The sequence below is a fragment of the Sitodiplosis mosellana genome, unplaced genomic scaffold (genome assembly GCF_009176505.1).
Source record: "Sitodiplosis mosellana isolate CC-2019 unplaced genomic scaffold, AAFC_SMos_1.0 Smas_scaffold_54, whole genome shotgun sequence".
Lineage (NCBI taxonomy): Eukaryota > Metazoa > Arthropoda > Insecta > Diptera > Cecidomyiidae > Sitodiplosis > Sitodiplosis mosellana.
Window position 1 is genome coordinate 126,871 of NW_022595296.1, and position 17,119 is coordinate 143,989.

Here is a 17,119-nt window from a genome sequence, read left to right on the forward strand (position 1 = left end):
CATTTGACGTATATGGTGGTCACAGCATGGAACCGATGCTTCAATCGCAAGGGACTACTTCAAGGTCAAGTAGGTCTCATCCGGTGTTGAAATGAAGGATTTTTGAAATCCATTTGATTTGGTTTTTTTTATTCATGAACGAAAAGATGAGTGAAATAAAAATGGTTCTTCTGTTATTCACCCAGATAGCGGCTGTGTAGTAAGGGTGGACGAATCAACAGATGAATCAACGCGTTCGGTGACAACAAAAGATTTGCTCGTCTGGTCATTCCAAATTGCACGCGGAATGGATTATTTGGCCTCACGAAAAGTGTTGCATGGTGATCTGGCGGCACGAAATATCCTATTATGTGAAGGAAATGTTGTGAAAATTTGTGACTTCGGTTTGGCCCGATCATTATGCAAAAATGAGAATTATCACATGAAGACCAAGGTAAATATTTTGAAAAAGTGAACTTAACGTTAAGAAAATGAAATAATTTTTCATTCAATATTACTAGCGTGGCTTGCCATTGAAATGGCTTGCACTGGAGTCGATAAATGACCTTGTGTTTAGCACACATTCCGACGTTTGGTCATTTGGAATTTCGATGTGGGAATTATTTTCGCTCGGTGCGACACCTTATTTGGGAATGGAACCTGACGAATTGAAGCGCAAATTGAACGACGGTTATCGACTGGAAAAAGCTGAATTTGCCACGCAAGCCTTGTAAGTGTTGACTTCTTTGACATTTTACAAGAAAGTAGATGTATTGATTTGCTTCATAATTTCCATGCAGACACGATATCATGCTGTCTTGTTGGCGTCTTAAGCCCGAGACACGTCCCACATTCAGTGATCTGGAGCAAATTATTTCGAAAATACTTGGAAAAGCCGAAACGGATCATTATATGGATTTAAATGAGCCATATGTAGAGGCGAACGAGAGCCGATTCAACTCTGGTGATACCGATTATTTCGCTTTGCTGGGATCGCCTAATTGTCAAGCACCGTCCGTGCCGGTGAATGTGTTACGGGAAAGATACTTCCCATTCTTAGCCAAATCGCCAGACGACACACTGACCGCGACAAATGGCCTTTATGTTGAAAGCGACACACCGAAATCAAGCAAAAAAAATCATAACAACTCGGAAGCATCTATACCGCTTCGATCATTTAAACCAATTAATTGAATTGATTCTGATGAATAAATATGAACAAGGTATATAAAAAGACTCAAGTCAATGTATTACACATTTAACGCCTTTTACTCAAAATCATTAGTTTACTGTTTAACATAAGTTGATTGAATAAAGTAACTTGAGCATAAATAAATAAACAACGAAACCAATAATAAACTGGATTGTGATTTGTGTTAGATCTTTATTTGAAATTTTATTCAGAATAATTCCCACAAATATGCCTTTTTGTCCATAAAATGTTATTCCGCTCATTTTCCGGGCTCAGAAAAGTTTCTTGATATCTTCTACAATGGCCATTGGTTCGACCATTTTATCGTAGCGTTTCACTGGTTGTCCATTCTTATCAATCAAAAATTTGACAAAGTTCCATTCAATGTCAGGCCCTGCTTCGCCTTTCAATTTTTCCTTCAAGTATTTGTACAACGGAATGGCATTGTCTCCATTTACATCGATCTGGAAAATGGAATGAACATAGTTGTAATAAAAGAGGAAACTATGTATATTTTGTGTGAGATTAATTGGCTCGGTCTCTTCTAAAATTCCCCCATGTTATCTAATCCTTTCTAAAAGTAGCATACCTTGGCTAAAATTCCTCCCGGTGCAGCATTGCGTGATTTCAAATGGCACAGCATTTCGTCGCCATCACCCTCAGGCATTTGACCACCGAATTGATTGCTTGGGAATGACAAAACTCGTAGCTCTACAACAAAAATAGTTGTTAAAATGATCATTAAATTGCTGTCGCAATGAAATCATTTTCAATGTATTCTTCATAATGAATCAAGACTTCGTACTATCTCTAAAATCTTTGTCCAATTGCGTCAATTGAGCATAATTATTTTCGGTTAATCCGCAGCTCGATGCAATGTTCACAACAAGTGTCACATATCCACGGCAATAGTCGTCCAATGGAACTTTCGCGTTCATCGTGTCTTTAACTGTGAAATCAAAGATAGACTTGGCCATTTTGTAGTCGATTTCATTTGAGGTCGTGATTTTATTTTCCTGAAAATTTAACGGTTTATTTGATGTTTTTTAACAAAAAATTTATTATTTATCGAAGATAATGAAAAAGAATGAAGACGAAAATGAATGAAAGTGACGAGAACTTCGAACGAATCACACTCTAATGTCATCATCCACTTGTATTGTGTTTTCATTAAAAGGCGATTCAAACGACTTAAACAATGGATCTTTTCTATCCTTGAACAATTAGAAAACCATTTCAATACGAGTGGAAACGTCATTTGAAAACCAACACACATTTTCAGTGCAATTCGCTTTTTAAATTGAAAATTCTCACCAAATCCGCATTTTTCGATCGTTCTTCTGTCTTTTGAGCCAAAAGTGCTTTGCAGTCGATGCTTGGGTCCAAGTCACTGACCCAAGCAGCAAACGAAGTTTTTGTCAGTAGACAAACGTACAGAATGCTAATTGAAAGCAATGTAGCTCGAGAATGCATTCTCAAACAGATTGGTTTTACAAAATTAATTAAGAAAAATACGTTCACGCATTTGGCGTGAAATGAAAAACTTCCTTATTGTAAAAATCACTTTGAGAAGTTAACTCTTAATCCAACTGTTAACTTGCTGAATGATTTGCAATGAATGAACAACCTGTGTCAATTTCCATTTCATTTTTATATGCAAAAATTACAACTGATGTTGGATTGTAATGTCATGAAAATACAAAAAGTTCAATTGAATTATCATTGACTGGGACAGAGTTCTATATTATTTTCTACTTTGTATGCCAATGCTAGCCAGTTGCTTGCATTTTGTCAACATTAAGGTTATCATCATAGTACATTGATTACAATAAAATGGAAATGACCGACCATCATGGTGAAACAGTGGCTTATGTGAAATTAACAGTAGCTTATTGTGTCAGCTCTGTGACATTGGAATAGTTTGTACAATATGGGAATGATTCTAGGCTGTAAGAAGAAATCAATGGTCATCTAAATGATAATAATAACCAAATCAAAACCAACTTTATTTCATGTTTCATATTTGGAAATTTACATTTTCTTGCCATTTTTTTAAAGATTCTTATAAAATATACTTTGCAACCAAAAGAAATATTATGAATCAGTTGAATGTTTTTATTGTGTCATCTTTTGTACTATGAATTGACAAATTTACTCTGATGAATTGCAAGTTTTGAGCGCACGTGCAACGAAACCCAGTCTTCAAGAGTCATTACTTTGAGTCATGATATAACATAACAAACAAAAGGTGTTCAAAACTAGTGAAAATAGAAACTTCTTCTGTATCTCATTTGATTTAAACTGTAAATTACGATTTGTAATTAGGCAACATAAAGATTGTAGCATACAAAAACCTATTGATGAAACATTAAAGAACGTAAATTTGTTCAATTCCAAAGAAATAGAAGGAAGTAGTAGCCCACTAAGTATGCAGTTTTCGCAAAACTGATAATAGCAAACGATTTGATCACTTCGGCAAAGTTGTAGCACTTGAGATGCTCTATGACTTTGTTGGAGACAGTTGTCTCTTATCAATATCGCAAGACCGCAAAAAACCGCAATAGTACGATGCATATAAAGGTTTCTTTAACGCAAACAGAATCACCAAAAGTCATACTTTCTCATTCAAAAGTATACCTAAATCTGAAGAAATGTGCTATCTTCCACGCCTCAATCAATGAAATTTTCTAAGAGGTCTGATTTTTGGCAACAAAATTTTTTCTTTGTAAGTTGACCCACCCTATTTTTTTTTAGAAAAACATGCAGTATAAACACTCAATATATGAAATTCACTTAATTTCGTTTGATTTTTAATCGTTTTCGGTCTTTACAACTACGAAAAACAATGAAAAAATGTAGAAAAATATAGAAATAGTAAAAAAATACATGTTCTCTATTTTTTCATATTTCATCGATTTTTTCTTGTTTTTCAAGTCCGAAAACGATTGGAAATTCATTAAAATTCAATGAATCTCGTATATCGAGTGTTTACGCTGAATAGTTGTCTCATTTTTCTGATTTTTGTTCGGGTGGGTTTTGTAAAAAACGATTTTCGGACCAGTTCGGATCAGTTTTTTGGACCAGTTGAAATGCCAAAATTCTTCTATTGCCCCACTTGTATTGTGTACCAATTTTCATCCAAATCGGACCACTTTTTGAAATTTCGATTTTTCGCGAATTTTCGAGGTTTTTGACCAATAACTTGAAAAATGTCCAAAAGCCAGCCCAATTTTTTTTTCAAAATAGTTGTTTTTTCGGGGCAAGTTATCACTTGGTAAAGTGGAACCACACTTTCCTAGGAAAAATCCTGGCTACAGCCCTGCTCGCCTCATATACATGTTGATTGCAGAGTGCATTGAGTTGACATGGACTATGATTTGAAGCGTAACTAGAGCATTTGATGCTAATTATGAATAATTCAAAATTGATTTCAGACATAAGAACATTAAGTTGCCAACTCATGGATGGCTACAACAAAGCACAAAATCAAAATTTACAATAAATAATAAGTGTAAACATCACAGATAAGCATCATCATTTCCATACACATAAGAGAATGTATGGGGAACAATTCGTCAGTCTTTTAGTATCGATTTTGCTGTGTGATTCGTGTGCGATGAGTCGAATACCACGTAGGTGGTTGGTACCTGGGGCAGCCCCACTCTTGTTTGTTTCAATCAGCAGCAACCCAAATGGCATTCGGGCAATATGCGTTGTCATTGATGAGTTTGTCCGCTTGAGATCAGGATCAGGTTTAACGGCAACATGAAAATCGAAATTTCATCATTAATGTGGGCAGTATCAAGGTGTTCTCGTGGAGAACATATACAAAAAATGATGTTCTCACTGTTGTCGATCGATGCCCGTTCATTGTATACGATATGAATGACGAAACCCAATCCATAGGAATTTTTCAAATTTTCAATTGGCCCAATGTAACGAATCGTTCCATCAATCATTATCGCTGAACGGTTGCACAGATATTCGTATTCCTCCATACAAATTCGGAAAGAATGAATGATATTTGGAATGAATGAGCAAAACAGCACGAATTTTGAATGTTTATATTTAGGAAGAAAACGATTTAATCTTCTATCATTTGTCAATTTTTTTCAGGCCACAACTCACGTACCGCGCCTACCCGCTGCCACCCGGTGAATATACATTACATATAATACAAATTTAGTGGATGATCATCCGGAGGAGAATCTACTGTATAAACAGAGTACACATAGGTAGTGAGAAAGTGGTCGCCGAACTTCTCCGTGAGAAACGTGCGTAAATGCGACTTATTCAATCCTCATAAAGACATTGCACTGTGGATACCTGCAATAAAATTGCGAATAGTCTGCACTAGGTTTGTACAAGATAGTCGGCATGAAATTCACTTTGGAATTTAACGTCTTCCATCAGATATTTCGGATTGACATTTGCTTAACCATTTGAACCGACTGTATTTGAGAAAATGTGAAGAACCGTTGACTTCAGCAATTTATTGTTATTTCAAGTACCATTACCATTGCCATGGCTTGGCAATGCCGATTGATTTCTCAAGATGATTCAAGAATCTTCAGGGATGTAAATTCCAATTCCATAGCTTCCATAGTCATACTTACTGCAATATAGCCTATGACTTGACCATATACCTACGGTCCAATTACCTGAAAATCATCATATAAATCTAAAAGTAGATGTACGACAATTGATCTAGAAATAAAAAAATAAAATAAAACTAAGTTTGGAATGTTTCATTTTATCAATATTTTTTATTGTGATTTTTTCCCAAAAATATGCAGAATCTTTCATAACATGTATAAATGTGTGATCAAAGTTTAAACAGAAAATCTTTCCCTCGAAAAACATATATTCAATTGTTCAATGAAACAATACCGATTTGCATTATAAAAATGAAATATAGAAAATTTAACGATTTAATGGTAAATTGTGTTAGTTTTACTTGAGCTTGATGCGGATAAACAACAAAGAAAGCGACAAAAGGTATTGAAACATTTTACTAGTAAATAAAAGAAAAAACTATGCCATTAAAAATGAGCGAAACAGAAACCTAAATGAAATTATAGCATTTTTCACGCCAGTTTTGATTATTTGCCTGAGACCTTTAACTGCATCATGAACTCAAGTGATTTGTGACAAAATTTATGTGCAATTCTCACGTGTGACATTTTATTTTCGTTTCTTTAAATTTATAAATAAAAATGCAAATGAATCGAAAAAGAAAAGAGCTGTGAATGGTGACTAACAACAATTTATAAAAGTTTGTCGATCTCTTTGGCGATGTCCATTGGATCGGTGGTTGGAGCAAATCGGTTCACTGGAATGCCATTTTTGTCGACCAAGAATTTGGTGAAGTTCCATTTGATTGCACTGCCAAAGAAGCCGTTCTGCTTTTCCTTCAAGTATTTGTACAGTGGAATGGCTGAATTTCCATTAACATTGATCTAATTGAAAGAAAATTGGATGAAAAAATCGTTGCGTGTACAATTGAACAACATTCACATGAATATGTAAATCGGACAATTGTGGTGCAATGGCATTCATTCACCTTAGCAAAGATATCACCGAAATCGGCCTTCTCCTTCTGCAAATGGCACACCATTTCGTCGCCATCACCTTCCGGCATTTGACCAGCAAATTGATTACATGGAAAACCCAAAATACGCAATCCTACGAAGGAGTATGAGAACAATTCGTATTCAGAATAATGATTTTATAGGGGGAAAATCCATATTTGGAAGTTTTTTTTTAAAACATTTTGTTCTATCATCAACGTTGAATATTCAATTGTTTACAACAACAAAAATTAAATAAAACAGAACTATTCCTCCGTTTCTACCTTTATCGTAGTAGTCGGCTTTCAATTGCGTCAATTTAGCGTAATTGCTTTTGGTCAGTCCACATTGTGATGCAATGTTCACGATAAGCACGACATGTCCACGATACTTTTCCAACGATACGTCCTTATTATATGTATCCTTTACAGTAAAATCGTAAATGGACGATGCCGTTTTGTAATCCACTTCGTTTGCGCCAGCCATTTCTTGTGTTGGACTCGTCGGTTCAGACTATGGAAAAAAAGACAAACAAAAACAATTGATTAGAAGAAAATGTTTTCGGTGTTCAGTTTGGTATTTATTTCTGATTTTCTTACGAGAATTTTATTCAACTTGATTTAAATTTCTATTTTTTAAATTTTCCTTGAATGTTTGACATTTTTCTCAGTAATAATTAAATTGTTTTATTTTGTAGAAACCAATTATTTCTATTTGATGTAAAAAAAAAATTTAGAAATCAGAGAACTTTCATGTAAATAAAACAAAACTCATGACCTAAATTACATTCGAAATAACCCTACACTCTAACGGAATATTTTCAGTAGCGCAAAAGGATAGTTTCCACTTTGTTCCGACTTATTGTTTGGCGTACCTGCTCAAAGTAGTATTTCGACAGCAAAATGCCCAAAAGTAAAACAAGTGCACTTGGAATTACATATTTCAACATAATTTATCCGGTCTGATTTGTGCTTCCAACTACGAAAGAAGAGAGAACGTAGCACATGAATTTGATTTCCATTGCAAAGAGTACTTTGATTTTGTGGTCATAACATTGTTATACGAAAATCGTTTATTTACATTACGTTCATGTCCACTTTAGTGAATTTAATTTTTATGTTGACTCATTTTATGGAAAGAAAATTGATTTTTGGTAGAAAATTGGTTATTGGGTGTTTCTGAACGTGCTTCAAGGTCTATAGAATATTTTGTAATGCTTGTCATTTTCAATGTTTCAATCGATTTGAAATTCACTATAAAATAAGTCTTATTTCCAATGGAAATTGTACATATATATGGAAATCATGATGTTTCTTCAATAGAGAAATGGACAATTTCCATTGGAAATAATTATAATTAATTCTTTAGCAAATGAGTGAAATCAAAACAATGAAAAAAGTCATAATTCTTCTTTAAGTGAGCAAAAAAGTATCAGTCTTCTTAAAGCCAAGCAAAAAAAAACCATTTTGTTATTTGAAAAAAAAAATCAATAAAAAATGACGACAACGGAAAAAATCTACATAAATATTAAACGAGATGTTCGATGTATATCTAACAAAATGTAAACGTGTCTTCTGAATTATTCGAAAATTCCAATAACAAATAATCTAATCAATACAACAGGGAGCACACTAATTCACGAAGGATATAAAAGCAACGGTCCCTCTGAAATTCGGTTTGTTTTCCAAGAAAGTGTTTTGTGATACGTCATTTGCATTTGTTCCCATTCGATAGCAATTCACAATAATTGAATTTTATTTCAAATCAAACACATTGTCGACTCAATAGCATTTGGTTATTACTCATGCCATTAGTGAAAGGAGACTCCGTTATAAATCATATATTGATCCAAGGTATTTATAGCTGTTGATTGAACCAGGATACTTATAGTTGATTCAACATTGTTCAAATTTTTTGACACCTGATTGCCTCACATAACGCGACATGGATTTTCTAGGGAAAAATCAACATTTTGGTGCTATTTTTACATCATGTGGAGCGTGACATGAATTTCAAAGGACATTTCAAATTGGTTCGTTGGAAGTTTCAACTTGGAACAATTATTTTAATGTGGAATATTTTCAGAATTTGGAAAAACAATACGTTTTGGTGTTATTTTGAATCAGATATTGTCGATTTGAGTCACATTTAGAGAATGTAAGGTTTACATTGTGAACAGCTCACTGAACATTGTTCACTGGTCAACATGTTGTATTACAATGGTTGAAAACAGAATTTGAAACACAGAATAGTTTTCAATTGTGTGTCTATTGTTTCAATCATATCTCAGTGAAATAATCTCACATCCTCCCATGATTTTTGTCAAAATCGGAATGAAAATCGATATTATTATATTTCTGAGATTAAAGCGTAGCATTGTAACAATAGAGAACAATATCTGATCCCATTTACACTCTCTAGCATTGTGATTTTACTTTTTTGTGGCTATTCTATTCAACACCAAATAAATCAACAGTATCGTTCAGCACTGCTAAACAGGCAAAGGTAGAAATGCCCTTTGGAATGAAATTATGACATTCTCCAACATTTTTTTTTTGCTTTGTTTTTGTACTTGCGTATTCATATTCCACGCTTATTGCGTTGTACGACACAAAAAATAAGTGACAAATTCGACAATACAAGAAAAAAAATAAACGTATTTTGGTTAGGTCAACATTTATATATGGGAAAGAACCATTTTTTTTTAATCAACAAAGAATGTAGCAAAACAGAATGGCGCTTTGTTTCTTTCATCACGATAAATTAATTCGTTTATGAGCGTGTTTGAGGTCGCAAATTAGCGGCAGTAAGTCTGGCATATAAATAGGCGTCGAAATGTGGGTTCAACTATTTGCACTGGTTTTACGTATGGTTCACTTTGATCATTTTAAATCGATTTTTGAAGAGTTTTGTTTTGATTCTTGCAAAAAAAAAAGATGAATTTTCTATGATTTTGTCTAAGTTTTAGAGAAATCACCAATTTTCACCAAACTATTCACCAATTTTTTTACTTTCTTCACAAAATTCGTAATTTTTTCCCCTTTTTGAATTTTTTCTTCTTTTTTCGTCTTAAAAGTGGAGGATTTTCTTCGATCTTCTCTCTTTCTTTCTTTTATATCCTTTTTTCTACTTTTCATTAAACCAAAATTCCCACGAAATCCACTAAATTGAACCTACCTCTTGTTGACCTTCAAAATCTTCCATTGTAAAACCACCAATAACTTTGCTTCCACCGAGCCAACCAATTCGTTCAAAGAACCAAAAAATCAATCTTGTTTCGTTGGTTGTAAATCGAGGACTAAAACAGAAATGGTGGAGCCATGCAAACGAAATGGACTCGATTTGTTTAATTTTCCATTTATTGATTTTTCATTGTTGTCGGATTCGTGGATGCATTTTTAATGGGATTTAGCAGCGATATGTGTAAAGAGCGATGTGGCCGCTTGTTATACGGACCGAGCGATGGGTTTTGTGTTTGGTTAAATCATTTATTATGCGCGCACGTAATAAAATATTACCGATTCACTGTGCGGTTTAGCGTAGTATAGCTAACGCGCGATACCAATCAACAGTTTATCGCTTCAATCATTGTGCTACAAAAAATCGAAGGTTAACTTAATTGACGCTCGCCGTAAAATAGAGAAAAATGGAAACTTTTCTCGTTTGAAATACTAATAAACTGATTAGAGCCCGTTCTTGAGTTTTTAGTTACTGAATCTATTTTGTTGTTTCACAACAAACTATTTTTTGGCGCACTACATGAAATGTATTTCATCAAAGTAACTTTGAAGTAATATATTTATTTGCAAAATGAATTACAAGATCTTGGTTTTATTCCTTTTTTGAAATATACTGCCTTTAGTTTAAATTAAATAAAAAATATGAGCATAAAATTCAAATTCACCATAATTTGTTTCATCACTCAAAAAGTATTAAGAAAAAAAAAGCAGATTAGCAGCTCTACATTTCATGTAGTGCTAAAAAGCCGACTCTTCTTTTCTGTCATCACATTTTGTCATCTTTTTTTTTACTTTCACATAATATAGGATTTGAGTTCTCAATCTGGGTGGAAAATAGAGGATTGTAGATTTAACTTGCGGAATGCTTTTAGTTGAAAAATTTCTATTAGTAGTAAAAATAAGCAAAAATCCTCAATATCTTTTAAAGTCATCTTTTTTTTTAAAACCATAATTTAAATTCAAATTGTTTTAAAAAATTACAAATGACCCCTTCTTCAGGTTAATTGGTTCAATTTGTGCGTTCGACTTTATTAATGAGTTTAGAAAAATATGTCATTGTAGAATCAATTTGAATTGAAATGGTTTGAATGAGACAAATATAGTGGAGAGGCGGTGATGACTCATATATGAGGCTATATATAGTCAAATATTATTTTTTCGGAGGAGATTTCGAATATTGTAAACAATGAATGTGTTCTACGTATTGAGTTGGTACGTAATTCGTATGTGAATACATGAAAGTGTAAACAGAAAGTAAAGAGAAACCGATGATAACGTTGGAATAGTCACATAGTATTCAATTATTTATAGAACAGTCACCACATGTCATTTTAATCGCATTGGGAAAATCAGTATCAGTCTAGCCATAGAATATTTTTTCTTAATGATGATGACCTGCATAAAATGTAGAAGTGCACATTTTCGATTCGAAAATTTTCAATGGAAATGTTGAACGATTGAACAAGTGCGAATTTAATTTGTAAACAAAATTTAATGTTTTTCTGTAAAAATTGAAAACTTTGTCCTCTGGTCTTTAGAAAATAGATTAAAATTGACACTTGATTCGACTGAAGAATACAGATTAATCAATTCAATTGAATTGATTAATTTGTTTTCGTCGTTCGAAGAAAGTGTCCTCTTTGGAATGACGAGAGGAGAGTTAAGAAAAATGGCAAATCAAGATATTTTTTCGAAACGTGATTACAGAATTTAAGCTAAAATTTCGTCAGTTTGTTGTGTGTTTTGATAAGAATTTCGAATTGTAACATTCTTGTTACGGACACGGACTTTCTGCATGTAGATTCTACATGTACTTACTACATTATAGAAAGATTTTCTATACAGTGGAACCTCGATTATCCGTCAGGCACCGGACCAGCACTATGACGGATAATCGAAGTTTTCATGAAATAAGCCCAACCAATCAAAACTTCCATATTATTATGTATTCGTTTACACGGATGCGAAATGTAATTTTTTTCCGAAATATTTCCAAAATGACACTCTCAACTACATGACTTTGAAATAAAAATATTGGACCAAATTTATTTGGTCTTTCACTAATGACTGAATAACATTAATACTTTCGCTGACCCAAAAATATTCATAGAATATATTTTTGTATCAAACAAAAATGATCTTTAAGCCAAAGCCGCAATTTTTAAAATACCCAAATGTGAAAATGTCATTTTTTCGAACAATAAAACTGATTCTATTCAAAAACCTTTTTTCATTTTCTATTCTCTTGTTTTACTCGAGTGAGTCAGTTCCAATTAAAAATGTGTAGTTCCTAACAAAAACCAATTAAATTAACCGAATCGAAGTGTCAGAACCGTGACTTTTGTCATCGTTATGAAAAGATTGTTCATAATAAATAATAATCGATGTGTTACCATCACATCACAGAGTGATGTGTGTTTTCGTTCGATTCAGCATGACAAGGCAAAAGCATTCATATGAAAGAAGCGATTGTATTCGTGGGTAACGCATAGCTAACGTTCACCCAGCCATAAATCCATGTTTGCGTAGCGTATTTGTATCAGCAAATGAATTTTACCGAAAATTACTTCACACAATGTCATGAATATTGTTTTCCGATGATGATTTCTATCCACGAAACACCTGTTACGTTGACGACGAATTGTCGTTCGATTTTCCAATTGTTGCTCAATTTTCATCCTTTTCCCTTATCAACATTGGTGATAAAGCGGGCCACGAACAGTTCGTGATTAAACTGAAGTAGTACAATAACAACTTGAATGGAGTATGAACTTTGGGCCAAACTGCCGACGATAATAATCTCCGAATATTATTTTTCCGCTATTTTTATATATGACAAATGCATATTATCAAACTGATTCTATGAAGCAAAGAATATGAATTTTAATTCGCAAGCACAATATTACAAGGCCGAATGAAAGTCACGAAAATAAATGAGACTGTTATCATAACAGGCGATGCGATGAGCGTATAGTTAAATAAGACGGAATCAAATGATTGTGATTAAAATTGAGTAATTTAATACGTATGAAACTGAGCCAATGGGCTAATTGAATTAGAATGTAATTTTTTTCCATGCTATATTGTTGGGAACAGTGTACACGAGACACCGGCGGAATGCACTTGAAAGTCATAAACAAACAAACCAATACACAAATGAACACACTATTCATTCGGCAATTCATTGAAAATCAATGGAAAAGGCACACACTCTAAACTGATGGAGATTTTTTTTTTGACAACAACAAATTCCGAATCACACTTAAAATCATGCAGTCACACCACACGCTCTAAATTGACAATGTTGATGACAAAAATTTGGAATATCACACAAAAATCACATGAATTTTCTTTTCTCATCATCTTTTTAATCTTTTTTTAATTTTCTTTAGAGTTTCTATGTCAACTTACCAATTTATTAGCTGCCTCAATGAGAACTGCCGTACAATTGATCTCACGTTTGATGTTGGTATCGTCATTGACATCGGCCAACGATGCTTTTGACAGTAGAACCATCGAAACGCAAATTTTCAATAACACCGATATACGACCCATACTAATGCAGTTCTTTCTTCAATGTGTGACTTCGAGTGTGTGTATGTGTGTGAGTGTGAGTATGTGTTTACGTACTGAATATATTAGCTCTGTGTACCTATATGTATTGAACCAAAGTTGCGTTGTACGCGTTTGAGTGTGTATGAGTATAAGTAACGCGCAATGAAATGCGTTTGTTCTACACTACGTACGTTTTCTTTTGTTCAACTTTTTGAACCGAAATTTACAACAACAATGTACAAGTGAACTACAACTGTGTTGACAACTGCTTGGCGTGATGAGATGTAAGTCGTTCGACGAACCTTTTTCAACTAAACTGTTCGTTCTACAATGAATTCATCTTTATATAGACCGCATTAAATGAGAGGATAACTGAGTGTGATAACATTCATTTAACTCAATTGATTTGTTTTGATTATGTGGGTTGAATAACAAAAAGTTGCTCAGTGTCATCACAGATAATCTTGCTGCTAACGGAATTTATTTTAATGAATCACTGTTGATTCGGTATTCACTGGATTTTTTTGTTTCTCTTGTACGTCTCTATAGTCTTTATTGTGATTCATTTCAAGTGGCCTACTGTTGTTTACAAAGTCTTTAATACAAACCATACAGGCTAATATAATCAAGCACACCCTGATAATATAGAAAATAATTGGACTCGCAATTATTTGTTGTGTCTTTTCAGTCGCAGATTTATTTATCAATTCAAAAAAGAAAAAATCGTTTCTTCGTTCAAATTAGCAACTTCTCGTCAAAAAGGGGGATATTTTTGGACAAAAATTCAATGAAAACTTATTTTTGTTGGCCAAAGGTCGTCATAAGCGAAAATAATTTAGATTAAAATGAACAATTAGACAAATAAATTGAAGTAAAATGAAAAAAAGCAAAGAAAAATCAAGAAAAAAAACTGTTGAAAAGAGTAATCGAGATTAATGTTGTTCATGAGCTCATTGAATGGGCCTTATTCTAAAAAAATTGCTTGCGATTCTAGATGTCATAAGTGCAATCATCGATGTAGTTGTTCAATTCGTCCAATTCGCGACAAAGCGTTTGTTTGGCTTGAATAATTTCGTAGGCTTGCCGTTCGCCATCCTCAAACAATTGAACATTTTTGATCTCCAATTCGTCGATCTTTTTTCGTAGCACCGTAATTTCGTCATCGATTCGTTGTTTAGTGGCGATTTTTTCGTTAATCACACGTTTCAACTTGGCCACACTTGATGATCCTTCTGTTTCATAGTTGGCACATTTTTGATTGGAAATCTCGAGTTTTTTGTTGGCCTTTTGCATTACGGCCATTTGATTGGAGTATTTCTCCATCAATCGGCTGTGTTGTGACTTGTATTCGGCGAGTGCGACCTTGTTCTGTTCAATTTGTTTGATGTGCTCCTGTTTGACTTGTGCACATATTTCGTTGAGTCGATTCAGCCGTAGGCACATGTTCTGTATGGTTTCGGTCGATGCGGTCGGATCGATGGTGTAATCAATTATATTGAGCTGTTGAAATGATCGGCTTTGCATGAGTATTTTTGTGATGTGAAATGTAAATTCGTTGAATTTTTGAATGCCATCCATTTTGAGTTTTTGCAATCGGGCCAATTTCACCTGATCATCGACCGCTTCCACTTGAATTGCGCCCGTTTCATTTTGAATCATGGCGATGGAGTTTTTAATCGATGTTTCTTTGGCAATCAACTGTTTGATATCAAGCGTTGTATAGGTTTGATTCTCAATTTGGCGCATCAAATTCTGGAGTTCAGCCTTTTTGGCCGCCAACTTTCGTGCTTTCTCATCATATGTCATGTTGACCATTTTTAAATATTTACGCTTTTCAACCAAAATCTCCTGTATCTTAACATATTCCCGCTCCTTTTCGGCCAATTGCTCTTCGATGCTATTGAAATACTTCTCGCAATCGGATACAACCAGATTTCGTTCCAACTCTTCGCTTGATACCTTTAGTTTGTCCGTTCTAGCCGCCAATTCTTCAACGGTTAAACCTACTTGCTTCATTTTTGCAGCTATATACCCATTGACCAATTTAATTTCGCCTTCTTTGTCCAACGGGAATCCTTCATCCAATTTCCGTGGTGGCTCGTTTATATACAGATCGTAGTAATTTCGGTTGACTTCGCTGTCGAATAGCAACATATGGTCAGTATTCATCAATTGATCGCATGGTATTAATGGCACGTCGCTGGGTTGGTGATTCTTGATGTCACGAACCAAATCGCAGAGGTAGGCCAAAATTGCTATTACCTCGGGATATGAACCGCTGGAAATAAACACATCATTCAGTCTCTATCAACCTCTAACAGTATTTGAAACTCTCCAAAACCACCTCATTACTTACTGTGCATTTGGTGTCTTCAAGCATGATTTATTCACGACATACGGATATTTCACGTTCTTCAGAAGGTTTATGATCACTTCTTCGTGGTTGTTGCGAATTTTCGAGATAGTCGCTTTGCCGCCGATTCTCACCATCAAAATGGAAATGATGTCAATGAATTGATTGAGTGTCATGGTCCTTAGGCCGCCATTGCCGAGGTTCAGATTTTTGAAAAATGACCGAAATGATTGAATCAATTCCATTACTTTAGCTGTATTCTCGCCGGCCATGCGCCGGTGTTGTTCGGTGTTCGACGTTAGAGAGGTGACAGAGGACGGTGTTCGATTGCCCGGCGATCGGCTGTTGTGGCGCGGAGTACGCCGCGGTGTACGCAGATTGACACTGCTTGTGGAGCGCCGCATTCCACCATACGTTTGACGACGGTCGTTTGAATCCAATGTCGTTTGTGAACCACTTCGTTGACGATTTAAGCGATTCTGTTCCGTGTATGTCGTAATTCGTGAACTCCTGAATGGGGATTGAAAGCATTTTTTTTTAAGGAAAAGTAGTGAAGGATTTTCTTTCTATTCAGCAAAATAATACAAAATCTCAATACAAAATCAAAACAATGAAAACTAATTCTATTGATCAGAAAATTGTGTCTTATCAACAACAACAAAATCTATTCAAAGTAAAACATTCATTTATCATAGTCCTATTCTAGACTAGAATCGTCCAATTCTTGTCATACGGACATTGTTCATTGAAACAAACAATTTCATTGCACCTTTTTGATTCCAAACAGAGTCTTCTACGAAATATTTGCACGGAAAAAGGTAAGATTTGGTTCTTCTGTCAAATACATCGGGTTTTTTTCACCTAAAATACAGTATCACTCTTGACTCACCTTGTTGCTGGCATTTTTATGGTTGTTTCGTGACTTTTTCAAGCAATCAAACCGAAAGTGACTGTAAATCGTTCCAAATAAATAACAAAAAAAAAAGTAAAGAACTTAGGTTGAAAAATGAATTCACAATAAACTTCGTATTCTACAATTTTTTAAAGCAAAACTAAACAATTATTTCTAAAACATCAGTCAAAAAAGGAAAAATTATATCACAGAAGAAAGTGTGCTGTTGGTAATGAGATGAAAAAGTCAGTCTTTCGGTGTGAGTAAGTGCACAAAACTAATGTTTTTGCACATGCATTCGAATTTGAAATTCCACTACGAAAACCATGTTCGAAAGAG

At 34.2% G+C, this 17,119-nt stretch overlaps 4 protein-coding genes across 7 annotated transcripts in view; 1 reads left to right on the forward strand and 3 right to left on the reverse strand.

Moving 5' to 3' along the window:
* The window catches only part of LOC129570394 (vascular endothelial growth factor receptor 1-like), a 3,066-nt gene extending 1,743 nt beyond the window's left edge, over positions 1-1,323 (forward strand). Inside the window, 4 exon segments of the mRNA XM_055449979.1 lie at positions 1-69; positions 186-433; positions 501-709; positions 780-1,323. The exon segment at positions 1-69 is cut by the window's left edge and continues 2 nt beyond it. Coding sequence (XP_055305954.1) covers positions 1-69; positions 186-433; positions 501-709; positions 780-1,173 — 920 coding nt within the window. The 3' untranslated portion in view covers positions 1,174-1,323.
* Positions 1,324-1,338: 15 nt separating this feature from the next.
* LOC129570393 (uncharacterized) lies at positions 1,339-3,682 on the reverse strand. Its single transcript, XM_055449978.1, has 4 exons — positions 2,486-3,682; positions 1,977-2,187; positions 1,761-1,882; positions 1,339-1,635 (listed from the first exon to the last, which is right to left on the reverse strand). Exons 1-4 carry the CDS (start codon positions 2,642-2,644, stop codon positions 1,444-1,446), a joined length of 684 nt encoding a protein of 227 aa, XP_055305953.1. The 5' UTR covers positions 2,645-3,682; the 3' UTR covers positions 1,339-1,443.
* A 2,235-nt stretch (positions 3,683-5,917) lies between these two features.
* Positions 5,918-14,120, reverse strand: LOC129570392 (uncharacterized). 4 transcript variants are annotated; one of them, XM_055449973.1, is made up of 5 exons: positions 13,727-14,120; positions 13,392-13,632; positions 7,026-7,254; positions 6,735-6,856; positions 5,918-6,630 (listed from the first exon to the last, which is right to left on the reverse strand). In XM_055449973.1, exons 2-5 carry the CDS (start codon positions 13,533-13,535, stop codon positions 6,439-6,441), a joined length of 687 nt encoding a protein of 228 aa, XP_055305948.1. In that variant the 5' UTR covers positions 13,536-13,632; positions 13,727-14,120; the 3' UTR covers positions 5,918-6,438. The 4 variants fall into 4 exon arrangements, with proteins under 4 accessions (XP_055305948.1, XP_055305950.1, XP_055305949.1 ...); XM_055449975.1 differs by lacking the exon at positions 13,727-14,120 and adding an exon at positions 7,616-7,719 and having other exon boundaries at positions 13,392-13,531; XM_055449974.1 differs by lacking the exons at positions 13,392-13,632; positions 13,727-14,120 and adding exons at positions 7,616-7,719; positions 7,822-7,932.
* Positions 14,121-14,205: 85 nt separating this feature from the next.
* Positions 14,206-17,118, reverse strand: LOC129570388 (uncharacterized). Its single transcript, XM_055449968.1, has 3 exons — positions 16,778-17,118; positions 15,892-16,398; positions 14,206-15,813 (listed from the first exon to the last, which is right to left on the reverse strand). The coding sequence occupies exons 1-3, from the start codon at positions 16,789-16,791 to the stop codon at positions 14,526-14,528; spliced, it is 1,809 nt and encodes a 602-aa protein (XP_055305943.1). The 5' UTR covers positions 16,792-17,118; the 3' UTR covers positions 14,206-14,525.
* Position 17,119: the final 1 nt, after the last annotated feature.

Coding starts and splice junctions, on each gene's coding strand:
- LOC129570393 (XM_055449978.1), bottom strand. CDS start 2,644: ATGCATTCTCGAGCTACATTGCTTTCAATTAGCATTCTGTACGTTTGT. Junction 1,883..1,976: donor GGACAAAGATTTTAGAGATA/GTACGAAGTCTT, acceptor TTTTTGTTGTAG/AGCTACGAGTTTTGTCATTC. Junction 1,636..1,760: donor CGGGAGGAATTTTAGCCAAG/GTATGCTACTTT, acceptor TCCATTTTCCAG/ATCGATGTAAATGGAGACAA.
- LOC129570392 (XM_055449973.1), bottom strand. CDS start 13,535: ATGGGTCGTATATCGGTGTTATTGAAAATTTGCGTTTCGATGGTTCTA. Junction 6,857..7,025: donor AGCCGACTACTACGATAAAG/GTAGAAACGGAG, acceptor ACTCCTTCGTAG/GATTGCGTATTTTGGGTTTT. Junction 6,631..6,734: donor TCGGTGATATCTTTGCTAAG/GTGAATGAATGC, acceptor TCTTTCAATTAG/ATCAATGTTAATGGAAATTC.
- LOC129570388 (XM_055449968.1), bottom strand. Junction 15,814..15,891: donor TTGAAGACACCAAATGCACA/GTAAGTAATGAG, acceptor GTTTATTTCCAG/CGGTTCATATCCCGAGGTAA.